We start from the raw sequence: 16,069 nt of genomic DNA, 5'->3' as shown, positions 1-16,069 counted from the left end.
CCTGGCCCTCAAGTCCTCATCAATCCCTCCTAGAGAACCCTACACATTGCTTACAAAGCAAGCAAGCCCTAGTTTTGAGTTTGTTCTAGGAAAGGGTCATTGGAATCACTTCCTATCCATTACATTGATCTACTCTTCATAGGTGATTCCCTATATATCGGGTCTCCTCCCATCAATGAAAGTCTGTAAAGAGTAGGGAGTCTTAGTTGAAGTGACAGTGAGTTAAAGCTCCATTGTTTCCCTTGACCTAGTAGGAGCCCTATAGGATCCCTTCCTAGCCCCCCTGCTAGTTTGAGAGGTAACATTTTGGCGACGTTGCTAGGGAGGAAGCAGGTCTGCCTCCCTAGTGAATCAATGAGGAATTGATTCAGTTGACGACAATCTAATATTCCTCTGGCAACTCCATTCATTGTCAAAACCCCTAGTTTGCTTGAAGGTGACAATATTCCTCCTTTAACTAGGGCCGCTGCAAGAAGGAACGAATGAACTCTATCACCTATTGGGACAACTCTTTTACCAAAATTTGAAAAGTTCAGTGAACCTACCACAAAGATGGAATCTACGGTTCTACCTCTAACACTGACCCAAAACAAGACCGACCCAAGATGACCAAAAGTGAGAGGCATTTGGTTTAGTGTCTTTGCCCCCTTGAAGTTGAGTGATGATCCCAAACCCTTACCTGTAAAATACAATAGATGGTTTCCCAAATTCAATGGCGATGCTACCTGTTGGAATTTCTAAGTTTAACCCGTTAGAAATTCTTCCTGTACTATCTGGTTTATTTTTGCCTCCCTGTTTAAGTACTTAACAAGTTATTTACCATGTAAACACTGAAAATAAACACAAGTACAGTATCAACATCTACAGATCATCAACTGAAAGAAAACAAACACACAAGTGACACCGTTATTTTTGGACCAATGTCCTTGGAAAAACCCAATGCAGGAAAACTGGTGCAGCTATTATGAGGGTTTTATTATTATGCAGTTTTCAGAATACAACTAGGGTGCCCAGAAATGGCTCACCCAACAGAGAATTCCCTCGGCAGTAGTACCTCTCCTCGGAGACAGATATTCCGGCTGATTAATCATTGGATGAACGATCCCACAACAACAATTGCAGCTTCCATTGCTCTGTGTCACTCTGATAGGGACTGCGTCACTCTACCTAGCTCACCAACTCCCAGTCTGTCCCACGAAATCCTCCCAGCGCTGCCTCTTGGCCCTACGTCAACTCTACTAGCCTCTGCGCAGCTCCTAGCTACCTCTGCGTAGCACCCAACTGCCTCTGCATCAACTACTCCGGGCTTTGCGCTGTCTCTCTGGTACCAACTCTGCCTCTCTGCTATGTATTCACTACCCCTCGCTACAACTCAGATCACTTGTTCGAATTTTCTCAGCGAACCCCGCTCCAGAAAATCTAACTGACTGATCAATCTTGGTGTGTTCTCCAACTAACCCTCAAGCTTCTTCTTATACTTTTCTTGTTGGTCCATCAACCACTGAGATTAAATCTCTAATCAACAGCTAAGATTAGAATTGGCTTAATCCATGACTTTTGGACCCTTCTAACCCAGTTTTATATTAATACCCATTAATATTTTTTTTCCTAAGTTTAGACTTAGGAACTTCATTAAAAATATTAATTATTTTAATATCTCCCAAATTGGGTACAATCTGTCCAAACCATTTATGGGTCTTTGAGATCTCATGTGCTTTAGCCTCTCCACCAATTTTCATGGCTAGAGCACATCCGATGCTACCCAAAATCAACACTCTCTCTTAGCGAGGACTATGCTCTAGTAATACTCCTCACTGAGCATCACCCTGATCATCTGGCGTCGGTCCCTGTGTTGATGCTAGGTCTCCCAACCCAACATCCTTTGCACTGCTGCATCCTGTACTACTGCCCATGGCCCTGCCACTGCCACTGCTGCATCCGTACGGCAACGCCCTCTACATCCGTGCTGCTGCTGGTCCATACACCCAACACTGCATCTGCATTGCATCCCCTTCTCATGCTGCATCGTGCTACTGCAAACTGCTATTGCACTGCAACTCAGTTACTAAGAAGTAAGTAACTGATCCACCCAACATCTGACATCCCTGTCAGGCTAGAAACACTCCCGATGCTGAAGCTCCCTCTGCCGCTAACAAGTGCTCCCTCTACTGACCTTTGCGCTGCTGCAACAACTCCCTGCATCTCGCACCGTTGCACACCTCTCTGTGCCATCTTGCACTGGTGCAACACTCCCGTGCCTCTCGCACTATTGCAGCCTGCTAGCCTCGCGTTGTCTGGGGACTCCTGCACTGTAGCACTCTCTGCCGCTTCATCCGCATCTGTCTCTATCGACATCCACCAGTCCTGCTACTCCTCTTCGGGGCTTCCGTAGCAAGGTATAATCCAAGAGGTCGGGTACCTCAAGGATCTTGCCCCTCATCGATGTAGTCCTCCTGACTACAGCTCGATGTCTCCCCACTTCTTCTCAAGTGGCACATGAGCACTCATGGCACAATCGTCATCCTCCTCGACTTCTTTTTCCACCCTCATTGGCGTTGCCTTGGTCTCAGGAGCCTCTCCCTTGTTCTTCTTCCTCGGACACTGGTTCGCAAAATGACCCAGTTCCCCACAATGGAATCACTTGACCTTGGAGAGGTGCTTCTTCTTCCGCTTCTCCTGCTTTCCCGCATATGGTAGAGCCGCATCCTCTTCTTCCTCCTCCTTGATCCTAACCTCTTTACTGCTACGCCCTGCCTTGGTCAGCCGTCTGATCTCTTCTTGACGAAGAGCCGCCCACAGTTCTTCCCAATCTGGAAGCTTTGACTTGCCCAGTATACTTTGGACAAACGCTTCCCAATCTTCGGAAACTGCGTTCAGTGCGGTCCTCACCATCAATTCCTTATCCGACGTGGCCCCTATGGAAGTTAGCTGGTCACGGATTTCCTTCAATCGACCGAGGAAGACACTATCTGCTCTCCCTTCTGCATCTGGTATGACCGCAACTGATTTTCATGTAACATCTTCCTCTGCATGGAAGTATGTTAGTACAATTTCTTTAGGGCCTCCCACATCTCATTTGTCGTATCCTTTTCGGCAATATGCGGCACCACATGATCCTTGACCCCATCAAGGATGATGCACTTCGCCTTGTCCATTGCCTCCTTGTACTTCTCATTTTCAGTTGGGTCAACTGAGATCGCTATTATTTTCAAGGCGAAGTCCTTGATGCAATATCTGTCTAGAATGGACAAGATCCTGGCCTTCCAGACCACAAAGTTGGACACTCTATCCAGCCCATCCTGATCTCTTAGCCCATTCACGACCATCTCGCTGCTTTTCTTTCGACTCCTCCGAGTCTCTCTACTTTCCTCCTGGAAGCCCTTTGTTCGACTCCTGCTGAGTCTCTCAACTTCTCGTCTGGAAGTTCTCGGTTCGAATCCCTCTGAGTCTCGATTTCCCTTTTGGAAAACCCTCTGCCAACGTCAAGTTGCCCCACTCCGATTGTTTGTGCAACTGCACCACTGATCCAAATTTCTTGGCTAGAAATCTGTCTCGGCAGCAACTCCCTCCTCCTTGGTCTTGCCCTATTAGGTACTGTTCTGACCGTAGTACCCCACCAAGTTCGCTCCGCAAATTACCCACAATCTTCTATGCCCCAGCAATTGAAGGATTGAGCCATTTGGCTCTGCACAATCGTGACACCGGCAAATCAGCTCCCCCAGCCAACTGCGTCAGCCCTCCTGGGCTCTACGCAGCTTTGCGTGAGCCTGATTCTGCCTCCCTTAGTGTCTGTGCTGCTTCTCTCCGGCCCATAATGATGACGCAGTCCCTCTGCGTCACTCCTTCCTCTGTTGCCTTCTGCAATGATCAACTCTGTCACTTGGGACAACTGAATCTGTTACAAATGCTCTGCTCAGCTGATGCCTTCAGTTATCCTTGTGATTTGCAACCACACTCTGATAACATGTTGGAATTTCTAAGTTTAACCGTTAGAAATTCTTCCTGTACTATCTAGTTTATTTCTTCCTACTCGTTTAATTACTTAACAAGGTATTTACCATATAAATATTGAAAATAAACACAAGAACAATATCAACATCTACAGATCATCAACTGAAAGAAAACAAGCACACAAGTGACACCGTTATTTTTGGACCAATGTCCCCGGAAAAACCCAAAGCGGGAAAACCGGTGCAGCGATTCAGAGGGTTTTATTATTATGCAGTTTTCAGAATACAACTAGGGTGCTAGAAATGGCTCACCCAACGAGAATGCCCTCGGCAGTAGTACCTCTCCTCAGAGACAGATATTTTGACTCGTTAATCACCGGATGAACGATCCCACAGCAACAACTGTAGTTTCCACAGCTCTGCGTCACTCTAATAGGGATTGCGTCACCCTACCCGACTCACCAGCTCCCAGTCTGTCGCACGAAATCCTCCTAGCGCTGCCTCTTGGCCCTGTGTCAGCTCTGCTAGCCTCTGTGTAGCTCCTAGTTGCCTCTGCATAGCACCCAGTTGCCTCTGTGTCAACCTCTCCAAGCTCTGCACTGTCTACCATTGTACCAACTCTGCCTCTTTGCTATGTATTCACTGCGCCTCGCTGCAACTCAGAGCACTTGTTCGAATTTTCTCAGCAGACCCCACTCCAGAAAATCTAACTGACTGATCAATCTTGGTGTGTTCTCCCACTGACCCTCAAGCCTCTTCTTATACTTTTCTCATTGGTCCATCAACGATCGAGATTAAATCTCTAATTAATGGTTAAGATTAGATTTGGCTTGATCCATGACTTTTGGACCCTTCTAACCTAGTTTTATATTAATACCCATTAATATTTTATTTTTCCTAAGTTTATACTTAGGAACTCCTTTAAAAATATTAATTATTTTAATATCTCCCAAACCGGGTACAATCTGTCCAAACCATTTTTGGGTCTTGGAGATCTCATGTGCTTTAGCCTCTCCACCAATTTTCATGGCTAGAGCACATTTGATGCTACCCCAAATCAACACTACCAAAAGTGCCAGTGATTTTGTTGAATATTTGTATTGGCACTTGTCATGTAGGATGTTTTTTTGATGAAGAGAGCATTAAGATGCTCTTTGCTTTGTCTCTTGAAGGACAATCAAGGGAATGGTTCCTTAGCCTTCCCCCAAGATGCATAGATGACTCTGACCAATTCGAAGAAATGTTATGAAAAGGTGATCATCTAATGCCAAGGAACCTTTAACATTGACAAGTTTTACCAAATAACCAGGGGAAGGGAAAAGATCCGTGAATTCATCCAAAAATTTGATGGGATAGTCAGGGATATCCCTGATCATTTGAGGCCTCTCGATCCTAATATTCTGGATAGATTCATCAACGCTGTGGGTGGCCACCTAACCTATACATTGGGGGATAAGAAAGCTTCACATTTTCCGAGGAAAAAGAGATAGCAATGGAAGTTGAGGAAAACTTAAGAATCTCTAGGATGGATGTTGATGAACGACCAAAAGCCAAAGTTGAGGCCAAGAAAGAAAAATCCAAAGATCAACACGAAGAAACCCTCTTAGTGATCCTCAAAAGAATGGAGAAGATGAATGAAGAAATGCATGCATGAGATAGGATCTACATGAACAAACTCACTGCCTTGGAGAAGGCCCAAAAATCAAATTACATCCCAAAAGGAAAGCCTTTCCCTAGAAGATAAAATGATGAAGACAAACCTAGCTCATCCCAAGTCCCCAACACCTTGGCTTTGACAAACACTATGGAGAAAGACTTGTCTTCTGAGGAGGAACAAAGTGATGAGGATGAAAGCGAAGATGAAGAAGTCGATGACCAAGAAAACCTTGTGGAATCTGATGTCTTCAATATTTTACTAGGCGGCTCGTACACTTACCCCCCCATTAGTGAGGTTGTCATTAAAGAAGAAAAGAAAGAACCGATTCTCAACGCTGATGATAGTAGAATATTCAAAGGGATCCAATATTCACAAAAATAACTTAGTAAAGACCCAACAACCTCCAAGGAACCTGACAAAGATGGCTGAACTCCCAAGCAGGTCTCTCGTAAAGAACCTCTCCTTAAATACCCTCCAAAGAAGGATCTCCCAAAGAAGGCTTATCCCAAAAAGAATCCTCAAAAGAAGCAACCTATCAAAGGGATGGAAAAGGAAAAACAAGTTGGGCTTGACATTGATATAGAGACTACTATAGGGAGAATAATTGTACCGGTTCCCCTAAAGGAGATTGCAAAACTTCCCAAGAAACAACAACAAATCAAGAAATCCTTGGGTTTCGAATAGGAAGAATTGCCCAAAGACTTGTTAAACCTTCATCTCCCCAATCTAAGCCCAGGCATGAGCCATTCATGCTTACCTTGGCCATCAATGAACTTTTGCTACATAATTGTATGTTGGACTTAGGGGCTTCCGCCAACATCATGCCTCTAAAAGTCATGAAGCATTTGGGTCTTAACATCACTCGGCCATATAAGAAGGTATGTGGTTTTAACTCCATGCCTGTGGAAGTGGAAGGCCTCATAAAAGACCTTAAGATCTCTTTAGCTATGAACCTTGATATATCTTTTCTTATGGATGTTGTGGTCATAGATATCCTTGATGTATGGGGGATGCTCCTATCTAGGAAATGGGGAGCTACTGTAGGAGGGCATGTTCAAATGGACCTATCATACACCATTATCCCTCAATCTGATGGAAGCCCCTTCATCCTTTAGAGAGAGCCTACTTATCCTTCTCATGTGGTCAAGCCAGGACCAATCCCATACTATAAGATACATGAGAATAAGGAGCCCTCTCCCATCCTCCCTTCACAAGAGGTTCGCATTCTTAAACGACCAAATCACAAAACAAACAAAAGGTGGAAGCCTAAGAAAGAATACAAGGTTGGGGATGTGGTCTTGGTTGATAAAAACCCAATTCCCGTCAAGATTCATGGGAAGGTCGAGGAGGATTATTACTACATTGCTAAATTGAACGATGAACTTTGGCCCCAACTGTTCAAGTTAAGTCGTATCACTCCTTTCCTTGACACTTGAGATTGTACCACATGCATGTTAGAGTAGGATGCATTGCATGTTGATTTTTTCATTAGAACTAACATCATATCATATTTCTCATAATAAATTAAGTTCCATTTAGATGAAATTTGCATGTCTTTTCTTTATTGTTGATTTTTAAGGCCTAATAATAAGCATGGGTGATCATAATACACCATAAAAACATGTTGCCCCATGTGCTTAGTCTTTGTATGTGCAAGTAACAAGTCTACAGTGACTGAGAGATTGCTAGTGTTCTCATGAATTCTCTTTCGAGTAGCTTCACGCATTTTTTCGAGAGCTCATGTCCTAGCTGGAGCCAGATGTTACCCACCACCTGTGGGTAGTTTATATAGGAGAAAATTTTCTCCTGGATGGTCCTTAGTTGGCAGGCAGTAGCCCCTTGCAACCACCAGATAGCTTGATGTGCCATTTTCTCTGCCATCTGAGCCTGCCATGTGGACCCTCAACCACTTGTCGTGAATGTATATTTGAAGGTGGGTCTTCTGACCCCAAAGGTATGGCTTTTCATTGGTATAGTTGAGTAATTTTCTTTACTTGTCATGGGCACTTTTGGGCATGGATTGGTGGGGGGATTTGGCGGAAAGAGTGGGTTAGGCTTGTATTCTTGTCTCCATTGCCTGATTTCGTTGTTACCCTTGTCTCCTAGTCTTGTGGGGCCCCCTTTACTGACTTTGGGCTTTTGGGTTGGCACTTCATGGGAAATCCCAATTTTTGTTGTGTGGACTGCTTCCCGCACCACCTACATAACTCCCCTACCACTCATTTCCACCTCATTCATTTATTTTCCCATCCGGGTCCACATAGGGCTAGCCTCCCCTCCCACTTGCCCACATTTTGGGTCGGCACTGGAATGATGCCCTAGAGGTTGATGCAACTAAAAAGAAAAGAAAAAACATAATGTGGCAACTTTCAAGAAGAAATGTACCACAAAATGCAAAAGATGGCCGGGACATACAAATTTAGCATGTGGGTAAAATCCAAACATGAGCTCTACCCCTTTACCCATGGCCATCACCCTGGTTCCTATGGGCCCTAGATGAGCCCCCTCTATCAGTAAGGAACCCATGATTGTCCCAACCCCCGGTGGGTGATGAACCGCCCCTCCTTAAGGGGGTATTCACTGTTACATCTCACACATCATGCTCTCCATTCCCCGGAGTCCCGAGCAGTTATGAAGAAAAATCAATAAAAGGAAAAAGGCATATGAAGGAGGGTGGAAAAACAAAGGTCGGGGTAACTCATGTACCACAATTTGCTCCCTCCTACGCGTAGATACCCAAGTGTGGGCTTCCCTTGTTATAGCTACCCAATGTACCTTGACATGTGGTCTGGATGTATCCCCTAATCCCCACTCCATTCCATCGTTACATCATTTGCCACCTACCTCTTGAAGGATGTACTATGGACATGTCACCCCCTTTAGAGGTTGAAACCACCTAATAGTGTCCTTGGCATGCCACCATGAAGTGCCCCACTAGTTCCATGACTTGTAAGCTCTTTTACTTGGTTATTCTAATGATTTGTTGTATTGGAGGGCAAGGGAATGCATTGGATCCTATACAAGATTGTAGGTGGATTGCCATTTGGGGCTTGGTCTCCCTATACAGGGTCCTAGCCCTTCAGAGGGCCACATTGGCACTTGTAGGGTGAGCGTTGAAAGCCATGGGCCTCCACCATATGTAAGATTACTTCTTGGATCCCCAACAATGTTCGTTGATTGCTCCTATTCCACCTTTTGGACGAGGATGATGCACCTCGTTCACCATGCCCAATTTACTCCACAGATGCACCATACGCTTGGCAGATGTTCCAGGGTCCAAAGGATTGTTCCTTGCTGCAGAGGCAGGGCTTATGTCATCATTCCAACCCTTATAGATGGTATACAGGCACTTCTGTCCATTTGGAGACCCATGAAGATGACCTTGTGCCCCCACTCCCACTTCGGAGCACCATAGGTTTTTGCTTGGAAAACAAGGGGCCAAACCCTTGTCCACTATGTTGAAAGCCCATTTATTCATCATGGCACCCTTTGGACTTCATTAAGCCTCCTCAAAGGCCAAACGACTCACTTAGTTTATCATTCGACCCTCTTGAGAGGGTTATTCATGCATTATTGAGTTATTTAGTGGGTTTGTCACCAAAAGCTAGTGTTATTATGCACATTATTTTCTTCTAGGGTTGAATTAGGCCTAATTAGCTAAATTGAATTCATTAGGAAGCATATAAATAGAAGTGTGATTGAATCATTTGATCATCATCACTTGGTTTTGGACTTGTATCTCTTTAGAGAACTTCACTATCCTTCTTGGAGGATGAAATTTTGGAGCATGGAATGAATTTTGATGTTTGGATCATTTTATCATGCCTGGGAACTTGTTTATTGGAAAATTTTTGGATGGTTGGATATATTCTTATACATGTAAGTGCAATTTAATGTTATTCTTTCTTTATTTTGTCACATACATTGTTGTTGGGAATTTCACTATACTAGGGCTTAATTACTGCATTCACTATTGCAAAGTTGTGGAAATTTTGTATCTAGATGGTGTTGCTTCATGTATGGGCCATGTATAATGAATGAATGTTCCTAGGGATATTTCATTGTTGAAATTTATTTTGATAAGCCCTCTATTTTGCAAAATGAAGTGTAAAGTGTTTGAAGTTGCTTTTCTTCTACCCTAATGGTAAGCAAATTTGTCTTTAAGGCCTCCTCGACCCAGAAAATCAAATTCGAATTCATAATCATTCTTCATTCCAATCTCCCCAAAGGATTAGGCAATGGTCTACCATAGGTGATCACCCTAAAACCATAAACTTTTCCCTCTTCCTTTCTTTTCTAGGTCTAGTTCATATAGGTGACCTAGGGCATCATTTTTCCCGAGGATCACTCCACCAGAAAAGTTTGATCTTGAGGGTAGAGCTACACTAGAGTTTCTCCTAGGTGCCCTCCAATTTTTAGACAATTTCAACGGTTGGTTTCTGAGATAATTCAAGCCCTAGCTCAAAGATCGTTTCTAGCCTATGGTCTCCTTTGACTAGTAACCTCAACGGATCAATGTGTCATCTTTCATTGAAAATTCTTGCTTTGATCCCCTCCTCCTTGATTAGGTCAAGCCCATCATTGGTTGCTAAACCCTATCCCCTTGACCTAACTTGGGATCCACTTGGTCCTATGTGGTCCCATTTCTGAACAAAGTTAGTTCTCCAAAGACCACTTGGGAAACCAAGTTCCATAAGGACTTTGAGGATTAGGAAGCTCCTTGGCAAGTCATATTCCCTAAACCTAGCCCTCAAGTCCTCATCAATCCCTCCTTGAGAACTCTACACCTTGCTTACAAAGCAAGCAAGCCCTAATTTTGAGTTTCTCCTAGGAAAGGGTCATTGGAATCACTTCCTATCCATTTCATTGATCTACTCTTCATAGGTGATTCCCTATATACCGAGTTTCCTCCCATCGGTGAAAGTTCATAAAGAGTAGGAGTCTTAGCTGAGATGACAGTGGGCTAAAGCTCCATTGTTTCCCTTGACCTAGTAGGAGACCTATAGGATTGCTTCCTAGCTCCCCTGCTCATTTGAGAGGTAACAAGATTTTATGTTTGCTCTTAAACCATCCATCTTAACATTCAACATCGATTCTAGTTCATCTTTGGTTGCTCTTTTTTAGAGAGAAATTTGTTGCACTTGGTCATGTAATTTTGATATATCATGTTGCATTTCTTCCTCTTCGTTATTTGTCATAGTAGAACTTTTTGGGGGCTTAATGAGTGTAACATTTTTTTGTTTGGGAGACATTTAGAACCAAATAAAATAATGATACATATGTTTCACTACGCCCTTTGAATCACTTCAAACTGATTTTTCAAACAAAAGTTATGCAATTTTTAAAATACACACCTTTTTTGTTTTTAAGAGCTTGATTTTGAGCTTGTTGATCTGTCCAACCTTGAAATTGTTGTATCTCTGTGATTTTGGCCTCCCAAGATTTGAAATTTCGTTTTGAGGTATCTCTTCGTGTCTTCTTTCCAACCCCACAAGTTATACTGAGATTGGATTCTTCAAGGTAAATTTATGCCAAATGTTACACATTGATCTGATTATGAATTGGTTAAGTATAGCAAACTTGTATGGGATGCCACGTGTCACTGTTTTAACCTTAAGCCCTGAAACTTAAAAACTACTTTCAGTGCAATTTCAATTGCTTTTTAGAGAATTAAAATCCGATACTCGAAGAAAAAGTTATGATAATTTTACACAGGAGACCTATTTGAGACATAATTTAGGAGCATTCAGAAACCCTAATTTCCTTGGACCATATTTTCGAAAATATAGTGAACCAAGATCTGAATTTTTGACACGATGTTCATCAATATTTCTACTCCATGTGGTCAAAGTTTCACCTTCTGAAGCCTTGTCAAAAAAAAGTTATAGAGAAAATGTCAAGATGACCGATTTGAAGTAGCAAAACCCTATTATCCAGAACTCTGATACCAAATATTATGTACTTAGATCAAAATAACACAAACATAAGAAGAAATATATCAACACCTTGATAATAAGCCACATCGAGGGGGAAACCTCCTTTTACATCACATAAATGAACAATTCTTGGATGTTTCAAATGACAAGACCTCCTTGGTATACATAAGGAGTCTAACGGGTCAAAACATAATTAGAGCCTACATAACAATAATAATGCAAGGGCACAACAATAACAATATAGGGGCTACACTAGTAATATAGGGAACTAACATCTAGGGCCGACTTGAACACCCTTTGATCATGTAGGAATACCTCCCGATGCTACACAAAAAATCAGCATCTAGTTCACTCATCTCTTGTTAGGATCTGGCAGTGCTTGGGATTTTCTGCCTTGTTCACCCTTTGGAAGCTTTGGTTTAGGATTGTTTTTGAGCTGAGGTTAGAGATCTCTGTTTGCATTTTGTACTATGCGGGGGTGGTGATGTACATCACCAGTGGCTGGCCAAGGGTGCTTTGCTGGTTAAAGATTCTCAAGCTTTTGATTCTGTAGCTTATTCCGTTTTTACTCCAGAATTATAAGCTCTATGGAAGAGGATAGAAGGTCCATTGTATATACCTTTCCTCCTTTGCTTTGATTTTTGTAATATTTTTCTGTAGATTTCACAAAAGAGAGTGTTTTCTTTTACATTTGTATGTTCTAAATGGAAGACTCTGCAGTCATCAGAACGATGAATCTTTATTGTTCGTCACACAATATTTAGAATATTGTCAATTTATAAATCTCCATTAGTCTTTGGTAGTTTTGCTTGTGAAGTTTGTTCTAGTTGCCTGTTAAAATCTTAGACCTGGGATTTTCTGTCTAAAAAGTGTAGTTAAATGTTACCTTATGTTGAGATGGACATGGAGTTTATGGTTCAAGCTATCTTCAGTGTAAAATATGCACTTAATGAAGAAAACGTATTAATCAAATTCATGGTAGTTTGCAAAGCTTGCCAAATATTCTACAGTTTGCCACATTTCTGCATTTTGAAAGCAATTCTGACGTAGGGTCACATATGGATGAATCCTATATAACACTTAATGCAACAATAAAATAAGTTCTAAAAGTTGAGAGGAGTTATGATTTAAATGTTCTTTATTGTTCATTTTGTAGGCCTCACCCATATGAATGTTCTGGGAGTGATTTGGATGGTGACTTATACTTCGTAAGTTGGGATGAATTGCTTATTCCACCTGAGCAAGATTCCCCAATGGATTATGTTGGTCGGCAACCAATTAAACTAGACCATGATGTGACAATCAAGGTATGCTTTTCTCCCTTTTTGGGGAAGATGGGGGGATGTTTGTGATGGAAAAAGTAGAGGATGGGAACATGTTTGTGTTTTGGAAGTGTTGTTGTTGTTATTTGTAAGTACTGCTTATAGAAACTTATAGTTGCCCCTTTGGCTCCACTGCTACGCTACAAGGGGCATATCTACGCTGTCAAAATCACCTAGGTCTTGCACCTTGTCTCATTCACCCCCACTTGTGGGCTTTTGAAACTGAGTCTCTGCATTAACACAAGCTTGATCACCTCACTGCTTGCCACTAGACCACATGCCCACATTATTCATATTATTTTATTTTATTTAATCTCATATTTTATGCAATTTTCCAATCACCACTTAGCAACGCCAATGCTTATGGGATCTTCTTGATTGATCTTTCAAATTTGAATTTAGGTTTTGGTAAATTTACTTGATGAAGCTCAAACTTATAGAATCTTGTTGAGAAAATTTTAAACCAGCTCATGAGGAGGAGAGGAAGGAGTTATATTAATATTCACAAAAATGACCAGAAAGCAATATAGTTCTATAACTGCACAGTAGCTAAATAAAAGTAAGTGCGCTAGTTGTTGAAAAACAATCCACTTGCCCTGATAAACTTCCATGAAATCACAGGATCTGTTGAACGATTTCATCTCATGAAGATTAGCTATAATAAAGTTCTAGGATAGAATCCTGAGTACAATATGGATGGAGTCTCTTGGAGACACGATTCTAGAGGTGCCTGTCTCACCATACTCTTAAGGGGAAAATTGCTAGTGAGAAGACTTCTGTGAGGAACTCTTGGTTGTGTTTCTGGCAGTCCTCCAAGGAAGTCCGCTAAGCTTTTTTTGTTCACTGTCCAGAACTCTTGGTCAACGGATAACGTGATCTTATGGGCCTTATCAAGTTAAAGTGTGCTTCAGTCCAACAGCAGAAAAGTTGCTCAGAGATGGAAGCAATAAGGTCAGACCAGTCTGTCTCCTTTGAGTCTTCCTATTTGAAAATTCAAAAGGTATTGTGTTTGTTATAATAGATCCCTAACACAGATTGCTACATAAATCTATTCAATTTCTTTTCCAAGAAAAACCTCATGAGAAAACCCAACTTCCAAGGGATGCATCCCACATTTATGGATGGCATCCCTAGCAAATCTGTCAGCATAGATTACTGTGCCTAACCCAGGGGGATTCGAGCTAGGCACCTTATGGCATCTAATTAGCCAAATACCCAGTAACATTGGGGACATAGATTAGTGTGCTTAACCCAGGGGGATTCGAACTAGGCACCTTATGGCATCTTATTAGCCAAATGCCCAGCAACATTGGGGACAACCAGTTAGTTAACCCCTAGGGCTCACAAATCTGTTCCTCATAGTGTACATGACAAATAGTAATCAATCAACACGAGGCAATGATATCTACTGTTGACCTCGTAATCATATACTGCTATTTTCAACATATATATGACATGAAATGGACATTGTATTATTGAAAAATACTCTTTATTAAAAATTTTCTTCCAATTCAACCCAATTTCACCCCTTTCATGTTCATACAATTTGTCTTCTCTTCTCCCCAATAAAATGGGCTGCAGAAATTTTGTTCTGATAGCAAACTCCCCATTCCTGTCCTAAACATTGATGCAGTCTCAATTCTTAATCTATGCCATGTTTGGCGGCATAAACGGTATGCTTGCTTCTGTTCATTAGAAGACTTTCAAATTCACTCTTCCCCATTAATTTCGGTATCACATATCCCATTACTATAGTATAACGTATTGCAAAATGTAGTTTTTTCGTTTCAAGATTTAAAACAGTGAAATTAATGCATAATTTTAAATCTTGTAATTTATATTAGAAGACTTAAGTAATGCTTTTTTGATTCAGGAAATCCAAGAATATTTTGTGAACTACATGCTGAATGACAGCTTGGGGGTTATAGCCAATGCACATGTAGTATATGCTGACAGAGATCCGCTTAAGGCACGAAGCCAAAAATGCCAACTTTTAGCAAGGCTCCATTCTAAGGCAGTTGACTTTGCCAAGACCGGTGTACCTGCAGAAATGCCTTTATCCTTAATTCCCAAAGAATTTCCAGACTTTATGGAGAAAGGGAATAAACCCATGTATATATCTTCTGGGATACTTGGTAAGCTTTACAGAGCAATAAAGGACTCATCAAAAGAGATTCCTTGTGCGTCTATGTCTACTAGAGAAGATGCTCACAAGGCATATGATAACGATCTAAAAGTTGAAGGCTTTGAAGAATTTATTGACAATGCATTGACGCAGAAAAGTTGGTATGACAGCAAATTAGGTGCATTGATGGAATATTATGGTGTACAAAGTGAAGCAGAAATTTTAAGTGGGAATATAATCCATTTCTCAAAATTCTTTGACAAGGAGAAGAAAAGATATGGTGACATCAAGGAGAAAGTTATGGTGGCAGTAAGGGCCCTTCGCAACGAAGCTCGGGCTTGGTTTCAGGAAACTTGTAGAGTGCACCGCAAAGACTCTGCCCTTGCATGTGCTTGGTATCATGTCACATATCACCCAGATTACTGGACTGAAGTTCACTTCATCAGCTTTCCATGGGTCGTATATGATGTGTTACTCAATGTCAAAAAATTCAATCATTTGAAGAAAGGATAACTTTCATGAGACGAGTCTGTTTATGATGTAATCCTCTTACATACTGATAAATGCCTTCTGAATGAATGTGGTTTAATTTTTGTGACATTTTCAGTTTTCCAATTTTAAACTTACCTCAATGTTCATTTTGTTCTTCTGGTTGATTTCTCTTTCAATGTGTGATGGATGTTTTGCATTAAGATTGATTTGTTCTTTGCAGTATTTCCCATTCAAAGTTCCATATTTAATATTCAAAAGAGAACCAGCAGTACAAATACTATGACATACATAATATCCATATTTGTCTATTGCCAGATTCAAGCCTAAGATTTAGGAGGAGAACTGTGGCTTGCATATATTTTCTATGGATTGCATTCTGATATAATGGAAAGTTCTAAATTCTTTAATTTATTTGTCCATCTTATGCTATCATTTTTCTATCTTTGCATAAATCTGTTAAGCTTGGCTCATTTCCAATGTAGCTGTTGATTTTCTTTCCTATTTCATCTTGCTCCCTGCGTCCAGCAATAATTGTAAGGTGAGAATGGTTTATGGAGTACTGCATGCACTAAAAGTTTGGCCACTCT

The 16,069-nt window shown here is 41.5% G+C and overlaps 1 protein-coding gene across 2 annotated transcripts in view; it reads left to right on the top strand.

The window, feature by feature from the left end:
* LOC149243519 (putative RNA-dependent RNA polymerase 1) overlaps nt 1–15,628 on the top strand; it is a 149,414-nt gene extending 133,786 nt beyond the window's left edge. For both annotated transcript variants that reach the window (XM_089374555.1, XM_089374556.1), the window contains 2 exons: nt 12,700–12,850; nt 14,739–15,628. In XM_089374555.1, coding sequence (XP_089230681.1) covers nt 12,700–12,850; nt 14,739–15,503 — 916 coding nt within the window. In that variant the 3' untranslated portion in view covers nt 15,504–15,628. The remainder of the gene's footprint in view (nt 1–12,699; nt 12,851–14,738) is intronic.
* The last annotated feature ends 441 nt before the right edge of the window (nt 15,629–16,069 follow it).

The sequence above is a fragment of the Pinus tabuliformis genome, chromosome 8 (assembly GCF_031772625.1).
Source record: "Pinus tabuliformis cultivar Carrire ecotype Pingquan chromosome 8, CPIR1, whole genome shotgun sequence".
Lineage (NCBI taxonomy): Eukaryota > Viridiplantae > Streptophyta > Pinopsida > Pinales > Pinaceae > Pinus > Pinus tabuliformis.
The sequence above is the reverse complement of the archived record's forward strand: the minus strand, read 5'-3'. Positions and strand labels throughout refer to the sequence as shown.